The 12,636-nt window shown below is 49.5% G+C and overlaps 2 protein-coding genes across 2 annotated transcripts; both read left to right on the top strand.

Moving 5' to 3' along the window:
- Positions 1–3,371: 3,371 nt before the first annotated feature.
- On the top strand, positions 3,372–3,887 carry LOC132485539 (Golgi-associated RAB2B interactor protein 3-like; the record flags this gene model as incomplete). The annotated part of the gene is made up of 1 exon (XM_060092073.1): positions 3,372–3,887. A coding segment is annotated over one exon (516 nt), but the record flags the coding sequence as incomplete, so codon positions are not given.
- A 6,039-nt stretch (positions 3,888–9,926) lies between these two features.
- On the top strand, positions 9,927–12,221 carry LOC132485538 (Golgi-associated RAB2 interactor protein 3-like; the record flags this gene model as incomplete). Its single annotated transcript, XM_060092072.1, has 4 exons — positions 9,927–10,505; positions 11,280–11,358; positions 11,548–11,705; positions 11,820–12,221. Coding segments are annotated over 4 exons (1,218 nt in total), but the record flags the coding sequence as incomplete, so codon positions are not given.
- Between the last annotated feature and the right edge of the window lie 415 nt (positions 12,222–12,636).

Genomic DNA, 12,636 nt, shown 5'->3' with positions numbered 1-12,636 from the left:
TCATAAAAAAGTCTTTCCAATTTAAAAAAAAGTTGTAAATAAATTTCATGAGTCCATGAAAATCATTCAATTGTTAACAACAGTTGATAACAGTTGGATTAGAGTAACTGTTGATGACAGTTAACCACCGTTGGATTTGAGAAGAATGCCTCTGAGAACCATGTGTGTTTTTTGTTTTTGGGGTTTCTTTTTTTGCGGTATGCGGGCCTCTCGCTGCTGTGGCCTCTCCCATTGCAGAGCACAGGCTCCGGACGCACAGGCTCAGCGGCCATGGCTCACGGGCCCAGCGGCTCCACGGCATGTAGGATCTTCCCGGACAGGGACACGAACCCGTGTCCCCTCCATCGGCAGGTGGACTCCCAACCACTGCGCCACCAGGGAAGCCCCATGTGTCTTTGTATGAACCGGGGAGTCATCTGCTAGCCTTGCAATTCTCTGCTCATTCCCTTCTGTGACAACAGGGTCTACTAGGATGGAAGTTGGGTTTCCAGTAAAACTTAGGGACTTTCTCTGCAGAGCAAATTAAGTGGTAGAGGTGGAGGAGGTGAGAAATAAGATACGGATTCTGGGAGGAGTGGTAGCTTGGGAGGATGAGAGGAAGCCCTTCTCAGTTGCTCTGGTGGGTGGCTGGAAAATCCCATCTTGTGATTTCCGATACACAAAGACCAATAGATTGCGGGGATCAGTGTGTCCTTGGAGTTCACTCTTGAAGCACTGGGTCTTGGTAAGAGGAGAGAAAGAGCCATGTTCTCTAAGACCTGAGAGGGATTTGGGGGAAGCCTTCCGGAAATGTGAGGAGTTACGGGGTAGAGGAGGGAGATAAAGGGGAACTCTTTCCCAAGCCTTTGACTCAGAGCCCCAGATTTTCACTATGCCAGAGGCTGAATCAGCCTACTTAAAACAGCTTCATCTTAGGATTCTGTACCCTTGGCTTTACCTTTTGTCTTTCTTAGCGTGTATTAGGCATTCTCACTCCCTCACCCCAAAGGACTTCTTTAACGTGAACCTAGTTAGTCCACTATGCAGGGCGTTCGCTGAGCAGACCCACAGTTGACACAGTTTACACCTCCAGTGCAGTAGTAAAGTGGAGGTGGGGACTTGCCCACCGCAACGTGCCCTGCCTGGCACTTTCTCTGGATTTCCTTTTCTATCTTGACAGTTCATCAAGAGACACGTGCACAGATACCTACGTATTTCAAAGCAACAGGCATCTTCCTCTGGAGGGAGACATCAATTTGGGTAGCAAGTCAGTACACCCTATCAGATCAAGGCCAATATTTTGGACAGCAATATTCATCACCATGGTAGCAATTCTGCAGCTGCAAGTGCAATGAGGCAATGGATGGTTGATTACAGACTGACCAATGTCCCAAACTTCAAGTCTGGCAACACACATACATACTAGAAAGGGTTTTTTTTCCCTACAGCAAAATAAGGTCCTTCACAGGATTGTTGAAGACGTGCTATGGTGGGAGGCATATTGAAGGCAGTGTCGTGGCTGGCACAGCAAGCGTGATGTGATGCTGGGGAACACAGCAGGGGCCACGCCATGCAAGGCTTTGAGGTCCATTTAAAGGATTTTGATTTCTGACCTTGGAGGGATGCAAAGCCATGATATGTTTTCAATAGGGGAGTGGCCTGATCAAATGTGCACTTTGTGGAGGGTACTGTGGTTTCTGTGAAAAGAAGTATTTGGCTGGGGGGGTTGTTAATATGGGACTTTATGTGACTTCCTATTTTTGGCCACAGGATCTATATAATGAGGAGATTGGAGAGTATGTTTTGAAAGACACCGTTCCATTTGAAATATCCACGTGGGGTGCATTTCTTCAACGAAGGACTTGTGGCCCCAGCTGCTGGGGGTGCATCCCACAGAAAGCCTTCAGCTGGCAGTGAGTTTGGAAATTGCCTGGGTTCCTCACCCGAGGTGCACGGCAAGAAATGATTGACGTGGAGTGTGAAGGTCAGGCCATCGTAGCCCAACACAGACCCTCTCGGAAGGGTCACTCCAGTTCAAGAGCTCAGCTTCGGGCTTCCCTGGTGGCGCAGTGGTTGGGAGTCCGCCTGCCGACACAGGGGACACGGGTTCGTGCCCCGGTCCGGGAGGACCCCACATGCCACGGAGCGGCTGGGCCCGTGAGCCATGGCTCCGGAGCCTGTGCTCCGCAACGAGAGAGGCCACAACAGTGAGAGGCCCACGTACCGCAAAAAAAAAAAAAAAAAAAAAAAAAAAAAGCAGGGGTCAAGGAGGGAAGGATTGGGAGTTTGGGATTAGCAGATACAAACTACAGGATGGATAAACAGCACGGTCCTACTGTAGAGCACAGAGAACTATATTCAGTATCCTGTGATAAACCATAATGGAAAAGAATATGAAAAAGAATGTATGTATACAAAAAACTGAATCAGAAATTAACAGAAGAAATTAACACAACACAAATTAACACAACATTGTAAATCAACTATACATCAATAAAAAAGAAGAAGGAAAAGAAAAAAAATACAAACCAAGTTTGGGTTCCCTTTGTGGGGAGGGAGCATGCAGAAGAGGGGCTGGCAGGGTTCTATTTCTTGCTCTGGGTGGCAGCTACAAGGGTGTTCACTTTCTTGTTACTCATTAAGCTATATTTATGGTTTCTGCACTTTCATGAATGTGTGTTATATTTCACAATAAAAAGTTTCTAAAACTGTAAAAAATATAAATATAAATGTAAATATAAACAAAAGTTAGCCTCCTTGAAAAGAGAAAATGGGTGAGAAAATTCTCCATATCCTGGAAATGACAGTACCAATGGGACTCTGACAGGTAGCACTCTTTCTAAGTTCCTGCCAGCACTGTGTTATATACGCTGGGGGCACAGAGAACAGCAATTCCCATAGGATGCCTGCCCTTAGCAAGGACACAGTCCACTTCCAGGATTTTATCCCCAGGACATCATTCAGCAGAAGCACGAAGATGATCCCTGCAGGGAGATTTGTAACAACAACAAGACTGGAAACCACCCAGATATTTACAAAAGCAGGAGGGTTTTCTCAACCTTTTGATTACAAAGACTATCCAGCCTACCCACACCTATACCCTGGCAGGGTCAGCCTGTTCCCTATGGACATGGTGGTTGGTTTAGGGGGAGGCTGGTGAGCCTGCCCCAAGGGGGTGGGGACTTGGAGGCTCAACCAAGGGGTGTGCGATGTGATGGTGACGGGTCACAAAGGACTTGCGGTATAAATATGGTCGGGCCAAGAGACTCTGGCAGAGTCCTGCAGGGAGGTGACGAGTTGCTTTCGTTCCCTCTCTCTCTCCGAGACTCAATTTGTGGCTGGTGGCTCTGTCTTGAACGAAGAGAGCCATGAGCAGTGGGAGTTCACCTCATTACATGGCCAATAGCTACTGTTCAGTGGGGGTGTTGAGGACCTCCATGGGGGTCCTGCAACGACAACTGTACGAGGGAGGAGAGTATGACATTTTCAAGTACGCTCCCATGTTTGAGAGCGACTTTATCCAGGTCAGCAAGGAAGGAGAACTGATTGACCTAGACAACCGCGTCCGAAGGGTGACTGTGGGCGTCGCATCCACCAGCCCCCTCTTCCCACTACCTGACGTCATGCTGCTGGCCCAAACAACGAAAGTCTGTGACGAGCATGTCAGATGCGCCGGGATCACCAAGGGGAGAGGTTGCAAGCCCCTGAAGACCCTAGAGCTCACCAGGCTGCTTCCCTTGAAGTTTGTCAAGATCTCCATCCACAACCGTGAGAAACAGCAGCTGTGCCTGAATCTTGCTACCGGCCGTACTTTCTATCTGCAGCTGTGCCCCTCTTCCGATGCACAAAAAGACCTCTTTTCCCATTGGGAAAAGCTTGTCTATATCCTGAGACCACCGGTAGTCAGTTACAGCAGTACCCCGATGCTCCAAACTGGAGATGCAGCGACTACAGAGGATGCCAAAATCCTAGTGGGAAGCACCCACAGAGACTCAAGAACCCGGGGCAGGGTGCTTTGGGAGAGCAGGGCCTTCATAGCCTTTGGTGCTCTCTGAGACTCGCCTGGGAAATACCTTCTATTGTTGAAAAGGGTCAGGGACAAACGAGCTATCACTATGGGATTCACCACACTGGAGAGGTTCCGAGTGCTTCTCCACCTTGTCCCACAGGGCTGAATTTCAGAGAGACCTTAGGTATCATATCAGCTGCACTGGTCTCATCACCAGGGCTGTAATCCCTTCTACAGCATCCTGATTGTCTGGTCGCTTCTTGAACACTTACCCCAGCCCAGGTAGTCTCATCAGTTGTGGAACATCATTCACAGTTAGGAAGTCCTTCCTTCGTTGTGTCTCCCCGTGACGCCGACATGCTGATTCAAATCAGCCCAACCCGTGTAGTCACCAAAATGCAGAAGGTGTGCATCCCTTGACCCAGGAACCCCACTTCTAGGAGTCTGTCCTGCAGAGAGAGAAGCACAAGGGTATAAAATTAAAGTGTATATCATGGAGAATTGTATCAGTGCTTTCCCTGACCCTGGGACTGTTCAAGTAAAATGGAGTGGCCGTTTGACAGTGGTGCAGTAGATGGGATCTTGCATCCAATGGGAGCTTAGACTGGGTGATTTCAAAGGTTATTCTAAGTATAAGCCCTTGAGTTGCTCAGCTCCAGGAGGAGAGAGGAGCAGACAGTTCAGATCTCACTTTCTGTCATCTCTATCTTACCTGACTCTCCTCCCCTTGGCTCAGACCACAGAGCTCCACAGAGAAAGGGATCAGGATGAGGCTGGGATTCACAAGCTTCGTGACGTGACTGGACCCACAAAAAGCGCCGAAGGATCAGCAGGAGGGATGACCGTGGGCCTGGCGGGAGCCACCATCAAGGATCCAGGAGAAAGCGGATCCGGCGAGGCCACTGCAGGTGCCCCCATAGATCAAGTGCAGCCGTGAAAAGCACCGAAGTATTCAGCGGCAGGAATGACCATGGGCCTGGCGGGAGCCATTATCAAGGATCCAGGAGAAAGTGGATCCGGCGAGGCCATTGCAGGTGCCCCCCATGGATCAACTGCAGCCGTGAAAAGCGCCGAAGGATCAGCGGCAGGGATGACCACCGGTCTGGCGGGAGCCACCATCAAGGATCCAGGAGAAAGCGGATCCGGCGAGGCCATTGCAGGTGCCCCCATAGATCAAGTGCAGCCGTGAAAAGTGCCGAAGTCTTCAGCGGCAGGAATGACCATGGGCCTGGCGGAAGCCATTATCAAGGATCCAGGAGAAAGCGGATCCGGTGAGGCCACTGCAGGTGCCCCCCATGGATTAAATGCAGCCGTGGAAAGCGCCGAAGGATCAGCGGCAGGAATGGCCATTGGCCTGGCTGGAGCCACCATCAAGGATCCAGGAGAAAGCGGATCCGGCGAGGACATTACAGGTGCTGCCAGCTTATCCTTGCAGGACACGAACCTCGTCTTGGCGGATGTTGCCAGCACATCCTCGACGGTGGCAGATGGTCCAGAGAGCAGCATGAGCATGGTGTTGCCAGTTGCAGTCACAACCAGCAAGCCTGCTGCTGGAAGAGCTGAAGGGAAGGTCGCAGACCCCGTGGTCTCCACCTTGCAGACTGAAGGCTACATGTCTGAACGGGATGGAAGCCAGAAGGGCTTCCACCCCAGGGATGAAGCCTGGAGAGAAAAAAAGAAAAGAAGGACACGTCTTCATCGAGGAAAAGTTCCCATCACCGCAGGACACGTGAAGGTCACCACAGGACAGGAGGGGACAAGACCCAGAAATCATCCTCCCACTGGTCCTCATCTGGCCATGGAAACTCCAAAGTTGACAAAGGACGGGAGGACAGCTCGCAAACTGAGGAACAGCCAGTCCGCCACCAGTTCAGGGACTCTAAGTAAGACATCCAGTAAGATCCTCTCCTTCTTTAGGAGCTTCAGAGTCATTCCTGGTTCAGAAACAAGGCTCACACATGACCATTGAGAGGCAGACAAAGCCCTGGTTGGCTTCCATGTTTAGCACACATTTGCTAAAAGGGGAGAAAAAAACAAGGACATGATAAACACAAAATTCACAATACTGGATTTCTGTAGGGTAAAAAGAAGGGAGGGATGGTCTGGGAGGAAAAGCTTCAACAGAGTGGGAATTTTTCTATTATGCAAAGGGTATGTCCATGGGAATGTATTATCGTTTCCATTTTATTTTAACATCTCTGACATCAGGATGATTTTTATACTGCTGTCAGCCAAATGGCAGTCACTGCCTTAGAAATATCTCAACCAATTTGTTTCACTGTTGTTTTCCTTTCAATATATGCACAAGAGATGGATGACAAAGTCTGAAAGAGATCTTTCAAGAACTATAAGATAAAGAAACTAAGGGACATAAATACTCACTATCCAGGAACACAAGAAAGGTTTAGAGGTATTGTTAAGGAATAACAGAATAATCCAAAATGCTCTGTACTGATGAACTATGCAAATTATGTATGCATGTGGAAAGCGATTCTAAAAATAAAAAAAATCATAAATGAGATTATGAAATCTCATTTCATACTGAGATTATGCATTCTTAAATGCCCATCATAAAAAAGTCTTTCCAATTTAAAAAAAAGTTGTAAATAAATTTCATGAGTCCATGAAAATCATTCAATTGTTAACAACAGTTGATAACAGTTGGATTAGAGTAACTGTTGATAACAGTTAACCACCGTTGGATTTGAGAAGAATGCCTCTGAGAACCATGTGTGTTTTTTGTTTTGGGGGTTTCTTTTTTTGCGGTATGCGGGCCTCTCGCTGCTGTGGCCTCTCCCATTGCAGAGCACAGGCTCCGGACGCACAGGCTCAGCGGCCATGGCTCACGGGCCCAGCGGCTCCACGGCATGTAGGATCTTCCCGGACAGGGACACGAACCCGTGTCCCCTCCATCGGCAGGTGGACTCCCAACCACTGCGCCACCAGGGAAGCCCCATGTGTCTTTGTATGAACCGGGGAGTCATCTGCTAGCCTTGCAATTCTCTGCTCATTCCCTTCTGTGACAACAGGGTCTACTAGGATGGAAGTTGGGTTTCCAGTAAAACTTAGGGACTTTCTCTGCAGAGCAAATTAAGTGGTAGAGGTGGAGGAGGTGAGAAATAAGATACGGATTCTGGGAGGAGTGGTAGCTTGGGAGGATGAGAGGAAGCCCTTCTCAGTTGCTCTGGTGGGTGGCTGGAAAATCCCATCTTGTGATTTCCGATACACAAAGACCAATAGATTGCGGGGATCAATGTGTCCTTGGAGTTCACTCTTGAAGCAGTGGGTCTTGGTAAGAGGAGAGAAAGAGCCATGTTCTCTAAGACCTGAGAGGGATTTGGGGGAAGCCTTCCGGAAATGTGAGGAGTTACGGGGTAGAGGAGGGAGATAAAGGGGAACTCTTTCCCAAGCCTTTGACTCAGAGCCCCAGATTTTCACTATGCCAGAGGCTGAATCAGCCTACTTAAAACAGCTTCATCTTAGGATTCTGTACCCTTGGCTTTACCTTTTGTCTTTCTTAGCGTGTATTAGGCATTCTCACTCCCTCACCCCAAAGGACTTCTTTAACGTGAACCTAGTTAGTCCACTATGCAGGGCGTTCGCTGAGCAGACCCACAGTTGACACAGTTTACACCTCCAGTGCAGTAGTAAAGTGGAGGTGGGGACTTGCCCACCGCAACGTGCCCTGCCTGGCACTTTCTCTGGATTTCCTTTTCTATCTTGACAGTTCATCAAGAGACACGTGCACAGATACCTACGTATTTCAAAGCAACAGGCATCTTCCTCTGGAGGGAGACATCAATTTGGGTAGCAAGTCAGTACACCCTATCAGATCAAGGCCAATATTTTGGACAGCAATATTCATCACCATGGTAGCAATTCTGCAGCTGCAAGTGCAATGAGGCAATGGATGGTTGATTACAGACTGACCAATGTCCCAAACTTCAAGTCTGGCAACACACATACATACTAGAAAGGGTTTTTTTTCCCTACAGCAAAATAAGGTCCTTCACAGGATTGTTGAAGACGTGCTATGGTGGGAGGCATATTGAAGGCAGTGTCGTGGCTGGCACAGCAAGCGTGATGTGATGCTGGGGAACACAGCAGGGGCCACGCCATGCAAGGCTTTGAGGTCCATTTAAAGGATTTTGATTTCTGACCTTGGAGGGATGCAAAGCCATGATATGTTTTCAATAGGGGAGTGGCCTGATCAAATGTGCACTTTGTGGAGGGTACTGTGGTTTCTGTGAAAAGAAGTATTTGGCTGGGGGGGTTGTTAATATGGGACTTTATGTGACTTCCTATTTTTGGCCACAGGATCTATATAATGAGGAGATTGGAGAGTATGTTTTGAAAGACACCGTTCCATTTGAAATATCCACGTGGGGTGCATTTCTTCAACGAAGGACTTGTGGCCCCAGCTGCTGGGGGTGCATCCCACAGAAAGCCTTCAGCTGGCAGTGAGTTTGGAAATTGCCTGGGTTCCTCACCCGAGGTGCACGGCAAGAAATGATTGACGTGGAGTGTGAAGGTCAGGCCATCGTAGCCCAACACAGACCCTCTCGGAAGGGTCACTCCAGTTCAAGAGCTCAGCTTCGGGCTTCCCTGGTGGCGCAGTGGTTGGGAGTCCGCCTGCCGACACAGGGGACACGGGTTCGTGCCCCGGTCCGGGAGGACCCCACATGCCACGGAGCGGCTGGGCCCGTGAGCCATGGCTCCGGAGCCTGTGCTCCGCAACGAGAGAGGCCACAACAGTGAGAGGCCCACGTACCGCAAAAAAAAAAAAAAAAAAAAAAAAAAAAGCAGGGGTCAAGGAGGGAAGGATTGGGAGTTTGGGATTAGCAGATACAAACTACAGGATGGATAAACAGCACGGTCCTACTGTAGAGCACAGAGAACTATATTCAGTATCCTGTGATAAACCATAATGGAAAAGAATATGAAAAAGAATGTATGTATACAAAAAACTGAATCAGAAATTAACAGAAGAAATTAACACAACACAAATTAACACAACATTGTAAATCAACTATACATCAATAAAAAAGAAGAAGGAAAAGAAAAAAAATACAAACCAAGTTTGGGTTCCCTTTGTGGGGAGGGAGCATGCAGAAGAGGGGCTGGCAGGGTTCTATTTCTTGCTCTGGGTGGCAGCTACAAGGGTGTTCACTTTCTTGTTACTCATTAAGCTATATTTATGGTTTCTGCACTTTCATGAATGTGTGTTATATTTCACAATAAAAAGTTTCTAAAACTGTAAAAAATATAAATATAAATGTAAATATAAACAAAAGTTAGCCTCCTTGAAAAGAGAAAATGGGTGAGAAAATTCTCCATATCCTGGAAATGACAGTACCAATGGGACTCTGACAGGTAGCACTCTTTCTAAGTTCCTGCCAGCACTGTGTTATATACGCTGGGGGCACAGAGAACAGCAATTCCCATAGGATGCCTGCCCTTAGCAAGGACACAGTCCACTTCCAGGATTTTATCCCCAGGACATCATTCAGCAGAAGCACGAAGATGATCCCTGCAGGGAGATTTGTAACAACAACAAGACTGGAAACCACCCAGATATTTACAAAAGCAGGAGGGTTTTCTCAACCTTTTGATTACAAAGACTATCCAGCCTACCCACACCTATACCCTGGCAGGGTCAGCCTGTTCCCTATGGACATGGTGGTTGGTTTAGGGGGAGGCTGGTGAGCCTGCCCCAAGGGGGTGGGGACTTGGAGGCTCAACCAAGGGGTGTGCGATGTGATGGTGACGGGTCACAAAGGACTTGCGGTATAAATATGGTCGGGCCAAGAGACTCTGGCAGAGTCCTGCAGGGAGGTGACGAGTTGCTTTCGTTCCCTCTCTCTCTCCGAGACTCAATTTGTGGCTGGTGGCTCTGTCTTGAACGAAGAGAGCCATGAGCAGTGGGAGTTCACCTCATTACATGGCCAATAGCTACTGTTCAGTGGGGGTGTTGAGGACCTCCATGGGGGTCCTGCAACGACAACTGTACGAGGGAGGAGAGTATGACATTTTCAAGTACGCTCCCATGTTTGAGAGCGACTTTATCCAGGTCAGCAAGGAAGGAGAACTGATTGACCTAGACAACCGCGTCCGAAGGGTGACTGTGGGCGTCGCATCCACCAGCCCCCTCTTCCCACTACCTGACGTCATGCTGCTGGCCCAAACAACGAAAGTCTGTGACGAGCATGTCAGATGCGCCGGGATCACCAAGGGGAGAGGTTGCAAGCCCCTGAAGACCCTAGAGCTCACCAGGCTGCTTCCCTTGAAGTTTGTCAAGATCTCCATCCACAACCGTGAGAAACAGCAGCTGTGCCTGAATCTTGCTACCGGCCGTACTTTCTATCTGCAGCTGTGCCCCTCTTCCGATGCACAAAAAGACCTCTTTTCCCATTGGGAAAAGCTTGTCTATATCCTGAGACCACCGGTAGTCAGTTACAGCAGTACCCCGATGCTCCAAACTGGAGATGCAGCGACTACAGAGGATGCCAAAATCCTAGTGGGAAGCACCCACAGAGACTCAAGAACCCGGGGCAGGGTGCTTTGGGAGAGCAGGGCCTTCATAGCCTTTGGTGCTCTCTGAGACTCGCCTGGGAAATACCTTCTATTGTTGAAAAGGGTCAGGGACAAACGAGCTATCACTATGGGATTCACCACACTGGAGAGGTTCCGAGTGCTTCTCCACCTTGTCCCACAGGGCTGAATTTCAGAGAGACCTTAGGTATCATATCAGCTGCACTGGTCTCATCACCAGGGCTGTAATCCCTTCTACAGCATCCTGATTGTCTGGTCGCTTCTTGAACACTTACCCCAGCCCAGGTAGTCTCATCAGTTGTGGAACATCATTCACAGTTAGGAAGTCCTTCCTTCGTTGTGTCTCCCCGTGACGCCGACATGCTGATTCAAATCAGCCCAACCCGTGTAGTCACCAAAATGCAGAAGGTGTGCATCCCTTGACCCAGGAACCCCACTTCTAGGAGTCTGTCCTGCAGAGAGAGAAGCACAAGGGTATAAAATTAAAGTGTATATCATGGAGAATTGTATCAGTGCTTTCCCTGACCCTGGGACTGTTCAAGTAAAATGGAGTGGCCGTTTGACAGTCGTGCAGTAGATGGGATCTTGCATCCAATGGGAGCTTAGACTGGGTGATTTCAAAGGTTATTCTAAGTATAAGCCCTTGAGTTGCTCAGCTCCAGGAGGAGAGAGGAGCAGACAGTTCAGATCTCACTTTCTGTCATCTCTATCTTACCTGATTCTCCTCCCCTTGGCTCAGACCACAGAGCTCCACAGAGAAAGGGATCAGGATGAGGCTGGGATTCACAAGCTTCGTGACGTGACTGGACCCACAAAAAGCGCCGAAGGATCAGCAGGAGGGATGACCGTGGGCCTGGCGGGAGCCACCATCAAGGATCCAGGAGAAAGCGGATCCGGCGAGGCCACTGCAGGTGCCCCCATAGATCAAGTGCAGCCGTGAAAAGCACCGAAGTATTCAGCGGCAGGAATGACCATGGGCCTGGCGGGAGCCATTATCAAGGATCCAGGAGAAAGTGGATCCGGCGAGGCCATTGCAGGTGCCCCCCATGGATCAACTGCAGCCGTGAAAAGCGCCGAAGGATCAGCGGCAGGGATGACCACCGGTCTGGCGGGAGCCACCATCAAGGATCCAGGAGAAAGCGGATCCGGCGAGGCCATTGCAGGTGCCCCCATAGATCAAGTGCAGCCGTGAAAAGTGCCGAAGTCTTCAGCGGCAGGAATGACCATGGGCCTGGCGGAAGCCATTATCAAGGATCCAGGAGAAAGCGGATCCGGTGAGGCCACTGCAGGTGCCCCCCATGGATTAAATGCAGCCGTGGAAAGCGCCGAAGGATCAGCGGCAGGAATGGCCATTGGCCTGGCTGGAGCCACCATCAAGGATCCAGGAGAAAGCGGATCCGGCGAGGACATTACAGGTGCTGCCAGCTTATCCTTGCAGGACACGAACCTCGTCTTGGCGGATGTTGCCAGCACATCCTCGACGGTGGCAGATGGTCCAGAGAGCAGCATGAGCATGGTGTTGCCAGTTGCAGTCACAACCAGCAAGCCTGCTGCTGGAAGAGCTGAAGGGAAGGTCGCAGACCCCGTGGTCTCCACCTTGCAGACTGAAGGCTACATGTCTGAACGGGATGGAAGCCAGAAGGGCTTCCACCCCAGGGATGAAGCCTGGAGAGAAAAAAAGAAAAGAAGGACACGTCTTCATCGAGGAAAAGTTCCCATCACCGCAGGACACGTGAAGGTCACCACAGGACAGGAGGGGACAAGACCCAGAAATCATCCTCCCACTGGTCCTCATCTGGCCATGGAAACTCCAAAGTTGACAAAGGACGGGAGGACAGCTCGCAAACTGAGGAACAGCCAGTCCGCCACCAGTTCAGGGACTCTAAGTAAGACATCCAGTAAGATCCTCTCCTTCTTTAGGAGCTTCAGAGTCATTCCTGGTTCAGAAACAAGGCTCACACATGACCATTGAGAGGCAGACAAAGCCCTGGTTGGCTTCCATGTTTAGCACACATTTGCTAAAAGGGGAGAAAAAAACAAGGACATGATAAACACAAAATTCACAATACTGGATTTCTGTAGGGTAAAAAGAAGGG

This window comes from Mesoplodon densirostris, chromosome 3 (assembly GCF_025265405.1).
Source record: "Mesoplodon densirostris isolate mMesDen1 chromosome 3, mMesDen1 primary haplotype, whole genome shotgun sequence".
In the NCBI taxonomy this organism is placed as follows: Eukaryota; Metazoa; Chordata; class Mammalia; order Artiodactyla; family Ziphiidae; genus Mesoplodon; species Mesoplodon densirostris.
The sequence above is the reverse complement of the archived record's forward strand: the minus strand, read 5'-3'. Positions and strand labels throughout refer to the sequence as shown.